Source organism: Perissodus microlepis, chromosome 13, assembly GCF_051167445.1.
Source record: "Perissodus microlepis isolate ML-2025 ecotype Zambia chromosome 13, ASM5116744v1, whole genome shotgun sequence".
NCBI lineage: Eukaryota > Metazoa > Chordata > Actinopteri > Cichliformes > Cichlidae > Perissodus > Perissodus microlepis.
Window position 1 is genome coordinate 31733115 of NC_140473.1, and position 14581 is coordinate 31747695.

Genomic DNA, 14581 nt, shown 5'->3' on the forward strand with positions numbered 1-14581 from the left:
TCGTACAGATTTGCACAGATGGTTTGTTAATTCATCAATATTCAGATCATTTAATAACATATATATTTGAAATTATTTTGAAAATATTTGTATTACAACACTGTTGTCACTAGGGATGGGTACCGGTATCCGGTGCCATGATGGCACCGGTTCTGACATAAACGGTAGTAACCAGACCGAAAAGCAGCGCACATTTCGGTGCTTTATTTCGGTGCTTTTTTTCCTGAGATGTCATACACTTTGGATTCCAGCCAATCATTTTACATTTGCAAGGATAGTAGGCGGGGCCAGGTACGTACGTTCTTTTAGAGCAGAGCTACAGATTAAAAATGCCCAAGGCGAAGCGGTCAAAGTCTGGCTGTACTTCACAGCAAAAGATGCAAACTCAGCAGCCTGCAACAAGGTCTTTAAGCTGATACTGTGATACTGTGCAAAGGAGGAAACACCTCGAATCTGATTTTTTAAAAGCCGAGAAATGCACCGTATTTGATAGCTTGCTGCGAGACCTCACACCGAGCGTGTGTGGTGCCTGTTATCGGACCCGGAGTTAGCAACATCCCCCAAGAACCTGAAGAGTACAGTCCTGGCCCCTAGCCCTGCCAGTGTAGCAGAAATGATGAGGATGATGATGCAGCAGCAGCCGTTCTTCTCTGGGTCAGTAGCTTAATGTTGTTCGTGTGTAATTTACGTTGAGTAGGCTAACCACGTTATTACATTAATGCATGTAAGGTGAACTAGCAAACACCATCATAGTTACATGCGGCTGTCTTCTTGTTTGATGGCAGATGCTCCCTTCACCCTGGCCAAAAAGGCTAAAATGACCAAAGAAAAAGTGGGAAACAGTTAAACATGAGAGATTTTTGGATAAAGTTTGGGTTTTTTTTTCCATTGTTTAAGCACTGCTTCCAGCCAAGAGTGATACCATATATGCCCCATAGCTGCAGAAAAGGCTAACATTGTTATCGTTTTACAAAAAAACAGCTGAACATGAGAGGTTTTTGGACAAGTTTGTGTTCTCCATTCTTTAAGCACCGGTTTGAGCACCGTTTAAGCACCGGCACCGTTTCAAAAGTACCGGTTTGGTACTGGTATCGGATAAAACCTAAACGATACCCATCCCTAGTTGTCACATTTTCAGATCTGTATAAATCTTTGGATCAGAATAAAATTGTTTGTCCTAATTCATCTAAATACAGATAATCGCTTACAAAACAACATAAATAAAAAAAGCATAAATTAAATGAAAGGGTCCTGCTTTCACCTTCACATCATTTACTGCACCTCTACCAACAGATGTGACTGTAAAAGCTGTTTGTGAAACTCACATTTGAACTGCTGCTGCGTTCACCTGCTCCTGCCATGGGAAGCTTAGTGTCACAGGACGTCTAGAAGAGAAACACATGGACTCATACTGTGACTCATGCTGCTCAACACCAACAGTTCAACATCATGAACCATGAACGACAATGAAGACACAAGGAAAATGGTACAAATCACCTATTTAATCCTAAAATCTTAAAATATGTATGCAAAGTTTTCTATCTCTGAGAAAAGTTAAAAAATTGTAGATCAGCCGTTGTTACGTATATGTTATTATGAGAGAAGATCTATTAATCCTGAGTCTTGGCAAATTCTCACAGAGGCCAAAACATTAAACATAAATTAAATAAAGTCACTTAGCTTAGTAAAAATGAGATGTCACTGAACAGAAAATCTACACAAATAAAACTGCTTTTTAACAGATGAAAAGGTCAAAAAGCAAAAATCCAGACAGAAAACAATAAAGGTTCAAAATAATGAATAAATTATTCTCAATGAAAAGCTGAATATAAGTCTGTAGTCTCTGTAGATTAGAAAAGCTCAATACATTTAAAAAAGTATTTAACTTCCGGTGCCGCTCTGAGCTGGCAGCCAGTATCAGCAGCTCTGTTCTATTCTATTCTATTCTATTCTATTCTATTCTAAAAAGCAAAAAAAAAAAAAATAAAAAAAAAAAATACAATGGTAATAAAAAGTTAAAACATAATAAACACAAGATAATAAACAATTAAATGAAATAAAGTTTAAAATAAAGACTAAAAATCGATTGCTAAATATAATAAAACACATGTAGTATTATGTGGTTAATATTTTACAGATGAATCATACTAACACTGGTATGTCCTTAGTAATGATATTTATTCTGTCGTGTTATCGCAGCTGTGATCGTGAAACACGTTCTCACATCGTCATCATTATATTAGGCCTCCGGGCTGGATTGTATTGTCTGTCTGTGTGAGTTCACTTCCTGTTCCATAGGGGGCGCTCTTGAGCTTGTCCTGGTTTTATTTGTGGATTTCAGACTTGTTGTTTTGAGCCTGCGGCTCTTTGTGTTTGCAGCATTTACAGCGCTCAGTTTTGAATAAACGAATGGATTTTCTTCTTGTTTCCTCCTGATGGCGTCAGCGGTTCGATCCTCTCAGTTTTAAACTCACACTGTGACACTTTCACAGTTTATCCACTATTTTACATCTTCCGTTTACCTTTTCAAAGATGCCCGAGTCGTGGCTCTTCAGCTTGGACTTGAAGCTGGATGAGGGTTTGAAGTCGGGCAGCTCCGCGGTGTCTCTGCTGATGTCACAGGAGACCTGACGGCTGGCCGGTCTGGATCCCAGACTGGACAGGTCAGCCTCGGTGTCTGTCAGACCCTGCAGAGGTTAAACGGACGCTCCTGAACATTGACTGTTTTTTAAACTTCCTGATTAAACCGTTTCGAGCTTACCGATTCGCTGTCAGAGGCAGAGGAGAGGCGGGACTTGAAAGTGCTCTGCCGCCTGAACTGGCTGCTGATGTCAGAGGTCTGGCTGGTCACAGTGGAGCGGCGCGTCGACACGAAGCTGCTGCTGGTCGAGCGGAGGTCACGAGGACGGACGCAGAGCAGCACACCAAGACATGGGATGTACTTGGCCAACGCTACCCTGCAAAGAGAGGTCAAAGGTCAGTGTGGAGTCTATACCGATCAGTACTTCAGTGGCTCATGCAGCTAATGCAGTGTCCAGTCATTTGAGTGATATTTAGTCTCCTTTTCAGCTTACTTCCTGTTTTATTTTGAAGGTTAGTGAATTTCTGTGCTTTCACTTTCCTGCCTTTGTTTTCCTGTTGTCAGGTGTCGGGCGTTGAGCCACCACGTGTGAGCGAGCATTTAGCAGCTTAGTTCACGCCCACGTTAGCTGAGCAGCAGCTATTTGATCTGAGAGTGCGAAAGAAGCTTACGACTCGGTGCTTTCAAAGCCAATTCAGCGCTTCACTCAGATGTAATCGCAGTGAACAGAGAAGAACCTGATGAAATGCTAACAGCACAGCTACAATAAAAAGAAATACAATAAAAAGCAAATACATCTATGACACAACCTAACAAATGCTCACTAACTAAAGTCAGGACGTAGGTTCGTCCCGTTGTTGATCTCATGATGCTCCAGATGTTTTCCGTGCTCCCGCGGAGTCTTATCCTACGAAGCCGTGCTGCTGAATTAGATGCAGTCTGTGATTTAGCTTTGTCCTGCTCAAACATGAAGTCCTTCTGGATGGATGGATGTGGCTCTAAAACAAGTATCTACCTTCCAGCACTGATGGAGCCTGTCCAGATGTGCCAGCTGCCAGTCCCACAGTGACTGATGCACGTGTGGACGGCACGCTGAACTGCTCACAGCCCGTGCACTGATTTTTAAAGCACCCGAAGGTCACTCGTCTGATTCTCTGAGTATGCTGATGATGAGATGTTCACAGTGAAACTGAGTCACAGCTTGTAGGTTTACTTCTGAGAAACTCTCTCCTTCCTGTTTTAGAAACTGATCATGTGATGGACCTGCTGCCAAATAACCTGATCAGCTGCTACATGTTTCTATCAGGTGTCACTAAATCGAAGGTCACATTTTTCTGAAAATTGAACATTTTCTTAGTTTAAACATCTGATATGTTTTCTGTGTTTCATTATGAATAATTGTAGCTTACACTCTGTACATTTATTTGGAATTGGGACTGCAGTCAGTCTTTTACCTGTGCAATGGGGTTTACCTGTACTTTGGGTGTGTGATGGCGTAGATGATGGGGTTGTGGATGGCCGAGGCCTTGGCGATGATGGCGGGGATAGAGTTCATGTAGGGTGTCAACATGTCTGCGTACCTGTGAACCAGAACACACAGGTTAATGTGGGGCTCGCCGGGTTAAACGAGCATCGGTTCAGACAGTCGAGCCCTGCTGCTCCTTTCACACTCTGTTTGTATCCTGGGACTAAGCAGCTCTGCGTGACTCACGGGTCGAATTTGAACCTCAGCCATCTCTTAATGGCTCCACCCCCCCACCACCTACCCCCCAGTCTGAAACAACTCGCTTCAGCTCCTTTTCTCTTTGAGGCCTCTTAAACTTTGATTGTCCAGCTCCCGGTATTTAAGATCAGTACTTCTCCAAATTGTTTTTACCATTTCAGTTACAGTAAAGTCACTTTTTGTATCTTAATTTTTAAAAATATGAAGCAAAACAAGAGGACCTGACAAAATAGGAGCTTTTTAAATATTATTATTACTTTTTAAAAATGTTTCGTCATTTAGGACTTCAGCTTTTTGTTTTCTGAATTCGTTTACAGCGTCAGCCACTCTTTCTTTCTCACCAGCCTCGGCGATGAGCTTGGATGAGAAAACACTTTTTAACAAAGATCTTTCAAACTTTAAAGCTGCAGTGGACAAAAATGTAAATGAGCGGAAATAAACGAGCCACATTTCTCTAAGAGACAGAGAGCAGCACCTAGTGGCCATCAGAGGAAGTCCAGCGACACAAAGCTCAGAGTTTTGTTGTAGTTCGACTCAGATGACACACACGTTTTCATAGGTGTGGAGGTTTGAGCGTTTTACCCGGCGAAGGCGGTGAGGGCGACGGTGGAGTACGGCGACCAGGAGATGACGTAGAGCAGGATGACGATGAGCGCTATCTTCGCCATCTTCCACTCGTTCTGCAGCCGGTGGAAACTCTTCATGGATTCACGAGTGCTGCCGTGACTGTGAACACTGCCGTTAATCTTCCCCACTGCCCTGAAACGCACACGAGCTTCAGTCAGTCACTGAAGTCAGGCACAGCTGAACGAAAGACATTTGAGATTCAAACTGACTGGTTGGTGGTGCGGATGGCGCGGAAGATGAAGATGTAGCAGTAGATGATGATGAAGAGAGGCAGGAAGAAAACGAAGATGAAGAGCAGCATGGTGTAGGCTCTCACAGATGGCGTGAAGGTCATGTAGTCCCACGTACAGGAGGTCATCAGGCCCTCGGGGACGTAGGCGCCTGAAATGTTAACACATAGAGAGGTTGTTCTTTGGACCGCCGTTTTGATCTGGATCTTTGTCTGCCTGGACATTAAAGTGTTATTCAGTCTGATAAACGCTGTTACTGTCACGTGCTGTCGTATACAGTATTCTAAATGTGGTGTGTCACGTGTCCTCACTCCAGCCGAAGAACGGCGGCAGGCTCCAGCCCAGCGAGTAGGCCCAGGCCGCCACGAGGATGAGGAGGGCCCGCTTCCGAGACAGCACTCCAATGGATGTGAGAGGCCTCGTGATGACGAAGTAACGGTCGATAGCGATCACCGTCATCGTGATCATGGAGCAGATCCCAAACAGAGCGCCACAGAAAGCATACAGCTCGCAACCTGCAGGCAACAGAGAGGGATTAGAGTCGCTCGGGAACTTTAAACTTCTCTTCTTTTCTGTGACAAATAAACCACCTTCGCTCAGCGTCTCTCTGAGCGACTCAAACACAGCGCTCTTCTCTCTGAGCTGAAAGTTACTGGTTCACACCGTGGTGGAGAAGAATGGAAAAGAAGCTGCAGATAGAAAATAAAACAATCAGTCATTTTAAACCCTGAAGCTCAAATTCAGTCACACGTCGGACACGGTGAAGGAAAACACCTGTGAAGAGGCAAGAACATCTTTAGGAAGGCAGAGATTGGTCAAGAGGTTTCTACGCAACAATAAAGCCGTAAGACAAACATGTGTGTTACCAGCCTCTGTCGTTTCACTTACATCCAGCAGAGGGCAGTGTACGCATTTATAGACAGACCCTGAGTGAAGTTGGCCCCCCCACCTTCGCTACGTTTGTGATGCTAACATTTTCACTGGTGCCCCTAAAGGTTTTTAGGGGTCATCCAAGGTCAACCAGCCCCTTTCCTTACAGTGAAAACATCACAACATTACAAACACTTTTATCATGATCACACTCTTAAAAGCAAAAAACTGTAATAGTTACAATCAACTTTGTATTCTGTCCGAGAAAGAACTACAAAAAAGAAAAAAGGGGGCGTGGCCTGACTGACAGGTGGCTGTAGCTGCTAGCTGTCTGTTAGCTTCACCTGAACTGGTCCGTGTTTGTGCTGTTGGAGCATTTGTAATGAGATCATCTGTAATATGAGCCATGCAGTTGGTACCTTTCTCTCCAAAGATCCACCTCTTGTGCATGCTGGTGGTGAAGAAGATGGGTGACTGGGTGATGCACATCAGGAGGTCAGTGATGGCCAAATTAATGATGAACATGTTGGGCGGCGTGCGCAGGCTGCGACTCCTGCAAAGACATTTTAAACAGAATTAATTTGTTAATTACAGAAAAACTGATGAAAAATACTCGAACCTCCCACAAACTGCTAACTTTAACTAAGTGATGTAAGTAAGTAAGTAAATAAAACTTTATTTATATAGCACCTTTCAAGATAAAAAATCACAAAGTGCTTCACAGAAGCTAAAACCTAAAAATAAAAATCAACCAAAAACAAGTTTAAAAAGATGAGTTTTTAGCTGTTTTTTAAAAGCGACCACTGAGTCCACAGATCTCAGGCTCAAAGGGAGACAGTTCCACAATCTGGGGGCCACAGTTACAAAAGCCTTGTCCCCTTTTGTTTTCATCCTCGTGTGTTGGACAGCAAGCAAGCCCTGGTCACATGACCTCAGGGACCTGCTGGGAATGTATGGATGTAAAAGTTCACTGATATATGTTGGTGCTTGTCCACGCAGAGCCCTGAAAGTCAAGGCCAAAACCTTAAACTGGTTTCTGAATTTAACGGGAGCCAGTGCAGCTGAATCAGCAGGGGTGTGACATGGGAGTACTTGGAGGACTTGGTCAGAAGCTTTGCAGCAGCGTTACGAACGACTTGCAGATGCTCCAAAGAGGCTTTACATAAACAAGTAAACAAAGAATTACAATAATCCAGACGAGATGAACCAAATGCATGAATGACAATTTCTAATTCAGAGCGCGATACAATGGGACTCAGCTTAGCAATGTTTCTCAAGTGATAAAAAATGTTGTTACATTAGTGAAATTCTGTTTTTTACAGAAAATAAAACTGAATTTTGAGCAGATGATCCAAATCTGAACAGTTTGATGTTTTTCAGTAATGACTGAGTCTGTCTGAAGGAGAGCACTCAGGGCTCCTTCAGCTTGAACATGAACGTTTAATCAATGACGCATTCGCCTTAAACCACAGCTGATTTTAGCAGAAGAAGGATCGATGCCCATCCAAGGAACAGGCAGATCGATGCGCACATCGAATTTTTCTTAGGTGGAAAAGCTTCTTAAAGGAACTCCTGAAATCATTGTGCTCATTGTTTCTCTGCAGACATGGAAGAAGAAAAGAGCTGCTCGATAAATGAGCGGCGGCTCGTTCCAGACAGAGGTCCTGATTTCCTACCTATCCCAGCATGAGGAACCTCTGATTAAAGCCTTACGGACCGTCCTTTCTCTCCGGTGCTTCTGCAGCTGCTCATGCGCTTCATCCTCAAACACTATACCAGCGTTCTTTTTAAAGACCGTTCATTTCCAGCTCCATCCTTTTCCTCTTGGACTCTCTGCTCCTTATCTATCTTATACTTTCCCTCAGACCATCCATTAAGCCTACTTTCTTCTTACTGGGCGACTTCTGGAAGCCTGTGAGCCTGTCTGTAGCCAATGAGCAGATAAAGAAATCCTGGATGAGATGAGTTTGAGTTGAGCCTCTGTTAACAAGTAAAGCTAAATCTGTTTAGTCGTTTCAGGTTCCAAATATTTATTCTGGACTCTCCTGAGGCAGCTTTCCATTACTCAGAGTTCAGAATAATCCTTCTTTATCTGATCCTGGACGTCAGAGCAGGTCCAAGAGTAGAAGTGAGAGTTTTTAGAAGTGTCGGTCGTGTCTAATATGATTTCATTTGAACAGGAGACGTTTGAGGGCAGAGATGAGAAATTTCAGACTGTGAAACATATAAAAACTGTTTCAGCTTTCATGCTGTGTTTGCAACTATTATTCTACGGCTAATTAACCCAAATCTGAAGATTACCTGAGATTTAACATGTGACACCCTGTATTATCATTTGATCAGTGTAGAAGCTTCTTATATATATATTACAATGCACACATGAAGTTACTATAGTTATCACAAAGCAATAAGACACTGTGCAGCACCGCTGTTACAAATAAATACATGAGTGAGAGTTTTAGTCAAGTTTAGATTAAAATAAAATGAACAGTAACTGTTTTTGTGGCCACAGGCTGCATTTTCACCTGAAAGCAGCACGGTGATGAGCGTACCTGCTGAAGGCGTATATGACCAGGAAGTTCCCAATCATGCCCGTGATGCCGATGGTGAGAATCACGGAGCCAATGGTGTAGTGGGCGTGGTCGGGCACATCCACGGTGGGGAATGGGCGTGGCGCCTCGGGCACCATCGCCACCTGCAGGACCGAACGCAGAATGACAAGAGAACGTGACACCTCTGCAAAAGCAATTGCGAAACTTTCAGCTGCTCCCTTCAGGGGGTCACTATCTGAAAAGAAAGAAAAAGACCCTACAATAATACAGAGAAAACCTCAACAACTAGACCCCCCCCCCCCTATGAGCAGCACTTTGGCGACAGTGGGAAGGAAAAACTCCGTTTTAACAGGAAGAAACCTCCAGCAGAACCAGGCTCAGGGTCTGCTGGAGCAGCTGGGATTGAGGGGAGGAAGACACGCTGTGACGCGTTGTTAATGTGTGAACAGCAGCTTCTGGAAGCTTTTAAGGTGGAATGCTTCCCTGCATGTCAGGTAGTGTAAGAGCTTTGTTTAATGAAATGAAAATGCAGTAAAAAGTACATACGACAGAACCATGACACAGGCTGAGATATGATGGTCGTATTTAGAGACAGGCTGTCGTTGTTTAATGTCCCGGTTTTCTTGTTGGGAGGTCTAAAGCACCTGTGTGAAACAAAAGAGCCTCACAAACACACACCTGAAAACGACGAAGCATTTCCTGTTCAACTAAAAGTCCTCTTCAGATTGATCTTAAAACACAAATACAGATTTAAACCTGCAGCTGGAGGACTGATTGTTTCTAAAGACTAGAAGAGAACGCAAGGTCAGAAACTCCTTCCTGTCGATGATGTTGTTATTCCACTCGGAGGAAAGCCTTCACGCTCACAGACTTCACTAATCACTAACCGGCGACCTAAATCCTTCCTGACAGGCGGCGTCCATCGCTGTTTCTAATGAACCTCCTCTGAGCCTCCTCCCTGTCAGGCCTCAGATCAGTGCCAGCAGAAACATCAGGAACAGCTAATCAGAGTTGGAGGTTGGCCCGAGGAGCGACTCGAATTATTGGACTTTTAATAAAGCTGTTTAAAACCCTGATGGACTCTGGCAGGGAGACGGACGCGCTTAACTTAAAGCAGAGCCGAGAATGAACTGAAATCATCTCGGTGTACAAACTGAGCCTTTTCCGCGGAGGGACAGTCTAATGAAACGAATCAAACCTAATCAATCGAATGAAACACCGCCCAGAAACTCACGAGATCCTGAATCGATGATCTTTGTGTGTCACAGCCTCAGTTTGTGTTTGTGGATGGCAGCGAATCAGAAACCCTCACAGAGGCGTTAACAGATGAGGACAGTGTGGGGAGGGCTGCAGATGTTGAGTTTTGTGTGTTGGACTCGGTTTAGTTATCTTCAGGCTGTTTCAGGACCTTTATGAGCACGTGGTGAAGAACAACCCAAACGTCAGATGTGAGCGTGTCCTGTAACGAATAGAAACACTGAAGATGTCGTGATGTAATATGCGTGCACGTGCAGATGAGCTGTGTGAGGCTCCGTGTCTCTGTTATCGTGTTTCCTGAGAGGTCGGGTTTTTTGGATGTTTGTTTCTTTATCAGAACAGTTTGTTTCCAAAATAAAAGCTCAGCATTAAAGCTGTGTTTGAGACCACTTCCTGCCGCCAGACTGCCAGACTTTCACGATCGCCATTTAACATGCCGATGAGTACAAAGGTGGAACCTGTGACATCAGCATCTGTGGGTGGGGCTACCACAAGACCGTCATCCGTGATTGACAGATGCAGCAAACAGATTCTGTCTCCGACTGAAATGAGCCACACGTCTATCAGAAACGTGGAAGAAGAGTCGTTTAGCGGTCGCGTCCACACGCGTCCAATTCTGGAGGACGGGTGGATCCGTGCTGACGTGGCAAAAACCGGCGACATGGTAAACTGCAGCTGACGCGTCACAGTCGGCATTGCTGCATTCTCCACAGAAATGGGATGAAACGTGACACAAGTCCGTGCTGCAGTGATGAAACATCCACAGTGGGGATAAATGCTGAGTGTGCTGCACACAAAACACTGCAGAGTAAACTCAGCATGATGCATTCAGGTCCTGTGTTTAGCAGAATCACAGGCTTGGATGGAGGACACACACAGCAGTGGTGTGAGCTGCCCACAAACTTCTGGCCCCGAGTATCCAGTGGAATAACTTGGATTATGGATTATGCAGAACAGAACAACGTATAAATGATTCTTGGCTTGTTTTCAGCCGTGAAGCAGTTTGGACACGGACACACACAGGTCAGCGTGTGTGACGCCGATGGTTCCTGTCTCCTGCCGTGACCCCTGAATGCAGTCACATCCACCATCAGCTGTTCTCAGAGCCCCGCCTTCGATGATGATGGCGTCTGACAGGTTGTGACAGGAAGGGAAACGTTCAGCTCAGGACGGACGGCCTGCCTCACACAGAGACTCGGAAAAATGACAAAACATGACACAAAGCAACGCCTCCATCACTCACCAGCCACTTCATTAGGTACACCTGTTCCGCTGCTCCTTAGCACGCCAGCAGCTCATTGGACATAATTGAAGAAGAGCTGCTGAAGTTCAAACTGAGCCTCAGGATGATGAAGAAAAGCGAATAAAGGGAGAAATAAGCCGCGGTTGGTCAGAGCAGAAAGGCCAGGCTGATGGTGAGGCAACGGGAACTCAAATAAGCACTCATTAAAACCAGCGTCTGCAGAAGAGCGTCTGTGAACCTTGACGCAGATGGACAGAAGAGCACAGTCCTGTAGCAGGAACAGGAACCTGGACAGCAGAAGATGGAGAAACGTTTCCTGGTCTGTGAGTCAGAGTTTAAAGTGTGGCTCCATCCTGCCTGTATCAGTGCTCCGCCTGCTGCTGTGGTGAGGGCCACGGCCTGTCTGAGTGTTGCTGCTGACCACGCCCATCCCTTTCTGACCTCACTGAACCGTCCTCTGATGTCATAGTTCACTCAGATGGCTCCACAGTCACAGATCTCAGTTTAACAGAGCAGCTTTGAGATGTGGAGGAACAGGAGGGTCTGACCAATGATGTCATGATGATGTCATGTCAACATCATTCAAAACCTCTGAGGGATGTTTCCTGCAGCTTGTTAAACCTGATCCATGAGGAGTTAAAGCAGCTCTGAAGCACACCGTGTAGCAGCAAGGATCAACCGGTGAGGTGGAACGCAAGAGCAAACGAGCCGGGAAAAGCAGGAAACCTCGACAACGAGGAGAATAAAGGTCAACGAAGAAGACTGATGGAGGTCAGGCGTGGAAACCGTCACAGCCTGACTGTTATTTATTTTTACGTCTTCAGAGATTGAATAGAATAGAATAGAATGACCCTTTATTGTCATTGTACATACTGTGGATCCCGGACAGTTCCGAGCACATGGACGTGAGGGACTAACATTTAAGTTTGTGTCCCGGCTGGTTTTCACCATCAGCACTGGGACATGGTGTAAAATCAGCCGTTGTATGTTGGTACTCTCTAGAGACTCTGTTGTTTCGGTGCTTTGAGTCTCCTTCTGGGAGGTCTGAACACCCGGAGCGCTGCGACTCCTTCGGCGACTTCCACTGGGACGCGACATCGTCGTCTTTACCGATCAACAAATCCGAAGCTGAATCCGTTCCCGCAGAGACAAAAGTAGTGCAGTAAACTGTGGAGGATTACTGAAATGAGAGATAAGGCGTTGTTAAAATGCAAAGTCACGCGGGGACGTTTGAATCTACATGCTGCTGCAGTCTCAGAGTCGTTATTATGAAAATGTTTTCCGTCTCGTCGGCGGTTTCCGTTTCGCCGCGAGGCCACAGATCCTCCCTGCTGATGAACTCCGTGGAGCGGAGCGCGCCCGTCACAGAGGATTCAGAGTTTCACCACGACACCCGAGCGAGGATCGCTGCAACAGCAGAAATCCTCCCCTGCACTCACTGAGACGCTAATGCGTTCATCTACTGCTCATCTGCCCACATGTGCAGTCACAGAAATCTGTTATCAGTGATCATCATTGAAGATGCTGCTTCACCTGTAATCACGTCTAAATTCAGCAGCTCAGCGTGGTTTTCATTAGTACTACTGATCACTGCTGAGAGCAAACATGCTAGCATCTTCATGTTTGGGTCATTTTTCAATAACACTTATATTTACAAATGCTTATTTCCTGTTACCTCCTCATTCCACTGTATTTGCAGCTAAAATCAATTATTTAAGTAAAATACACTTAAATTTGAATTACAGAGAAATCATAAATATCACCAAAATATTCAGTCTGATTGTTTCAGTAATAATGAATCACATGCTGTGCTGGAATAAACTCCTGAATATAAAAAACTATCATGACACATGAAGCAGTATTTCAGTAATAACCATTTGTAATAATAACTTTTGTTATTATTCCCACAGGAAACACTAAAGTCAAATAAATGATACGATAATCACTACATTAGGAAACAAAATATTATCAAATATAAATCATATTTAGATCATATTTGTAGATGTAGATCTAATTGTAGAGACTCCAGTATAATACACAGATATAAATGCTGACATGAAGGTGCCCCTAAAACACGTGTGCAGAGTTTTCAGCACACGTGGTCTGAAATGACAGCAGCGACGATGGAGAGCATGAATGAAGGTTAGCCTCCTCTAAATGCAGGACGATATGAATGAGCGGATCAGTGCGGGCGTACAGCGGCTTAATAATGAAACACAATCAGTGTTTTTAGTCTCGCTGTAATTACAGTCGTGCTCGGATCGCTCTGCGTGGAATTAATGCTTCGCGGCTTCATGCGTGCTCATTATCGTCCCTCGTGTGCTCTGCAGGGACATTTTTCCCGTCCTCAGAGACGCTGTCTGTTAGAAGTCATCTGAAAGTCGAGGCTCGCGGGCTGAAGTTTGGACAGGAGATTTATCGGTGGGTCAGCTGATCGCAGAGCGTCTTTGGTTCTGCTGCTGTAGACTCAAAGAAAGAAAGGAGCTGTTCTTCCTGGATGACAGCGGCTGTAAAAGCTGAGATCAGGTGACCTGAAAGGTTAAAGTTCCTGTCCTTTCTGTTCCCTCTACGTCTTCGGTCAAACATCTCCAGCTGGTTTGGTTTTCTGCACCTCGTGAGTCTGCTGGACGCTTCACAGCAGGCTGAAGGTCCTGCTGCTTCTCTCTGCAGGAGAGCTGTGCTGCTCGTATGACAGAAAACTGCAGGCACTGGATAGAGTGACATCATCTACTGGTGTCTGTTCTCCAGTTTCACGTGTGGGTTTCTTTTAAAGCCAGACGTTATCCCCACTGCAGCCGCAGACTGTATGACACACCACAGATACCCGCTAATTAGTGCTCAATAACGTCCTTCCCTGAAACCTGCAGTTCCTCGGGCATCCAGCAGAGGCAGCAGTGAGTCAGCCCCATAGACTCCCGTGTTAAACCTGTATCGCAAAAATAAACACATTTACCACCTGATACACAAACTATTCTAGTGTTTATAGATAATTTAAAGCTTGCATCATTGGGGCGTGGCCTCTTTGACTGACAAGTTAATGATGGTGGCACAGGCGGCTGTAGCTGCTAGCTTCACCTGAACTGGACCTCTGGACCGTGTTTGTTCTGTTGGAGCATTTTTAATGACATCATCTGTATTAATTAGAACGAATTATCTGGTCTCTGTGTCTGTGTGACGCTCCCACACAGCAAGCAAGCTAACGTTAGCTGATAACTTCACGCTCTCGTCCAAAGGGTGAAAACACCAAAACCAACGAGTGATGTCGCTGTGGTTCATTTTTTATATACAGTCTATGTAGATTAGCTAATGGAAGCCTGCCTCTAGTGTGGTGGTAATTAGAGGACCTGCAGTTTTCTGATGCAGGTTTCAAAGTGAACAGCAGGTGTTTAAATGAATCTGCAAAACTCGCTTCATTCACAGCGTGAACAAACGATAACGACCAAAACAATCTGTGTGGACATAAAGAAGGAAAAATGCAGCGGAGCAAGTGCACAATAT

The 14581-nt window shown here is 44.8% G+C and overlaps 1 protein-coding gene across 1 annotated transcript in view; it reads right to left on the minus strand.

The window, feature by feature from the left end:
- Positions 1–14581, minus strand: part of opn4a (opsin 4a (melanopsin)) — a 39148-nt gene that overhangs the window by 5170 nt on the left and 19397 nt on the right. The window contains exons 3-11 of the mRNA XM_084948620.1: positions 8584–8726; positions 6451–6584; positions 5473–5676; positions 5141–5312; positions 4887–5063; positions 4054–4161; positions 2762–2957; positions 2523–2687; positions 1326–1385 (exon numbers count right to left, since the gene is read on the minus strand). Coding sequence (XP_084804746.1) covers positions 1326–1385; positions 2523–2687; positions 2762–2957; positions 4054–4161; positions 4887–5063; positions 5141–5312; positions 5473–5676; positions 6451–6584; positions 8584–8726 — 1359 coding nt within the window. The remainder of the gene's footprint in view (positions 1–1325; positions 1386–2522; positions 2688–2761; positions 2958–4053; positions 4162–4886; positions 5064–5140; positions 5313–5472; positions 5677–6450; positions 6585–8583; positions 8727–14581) is intronic.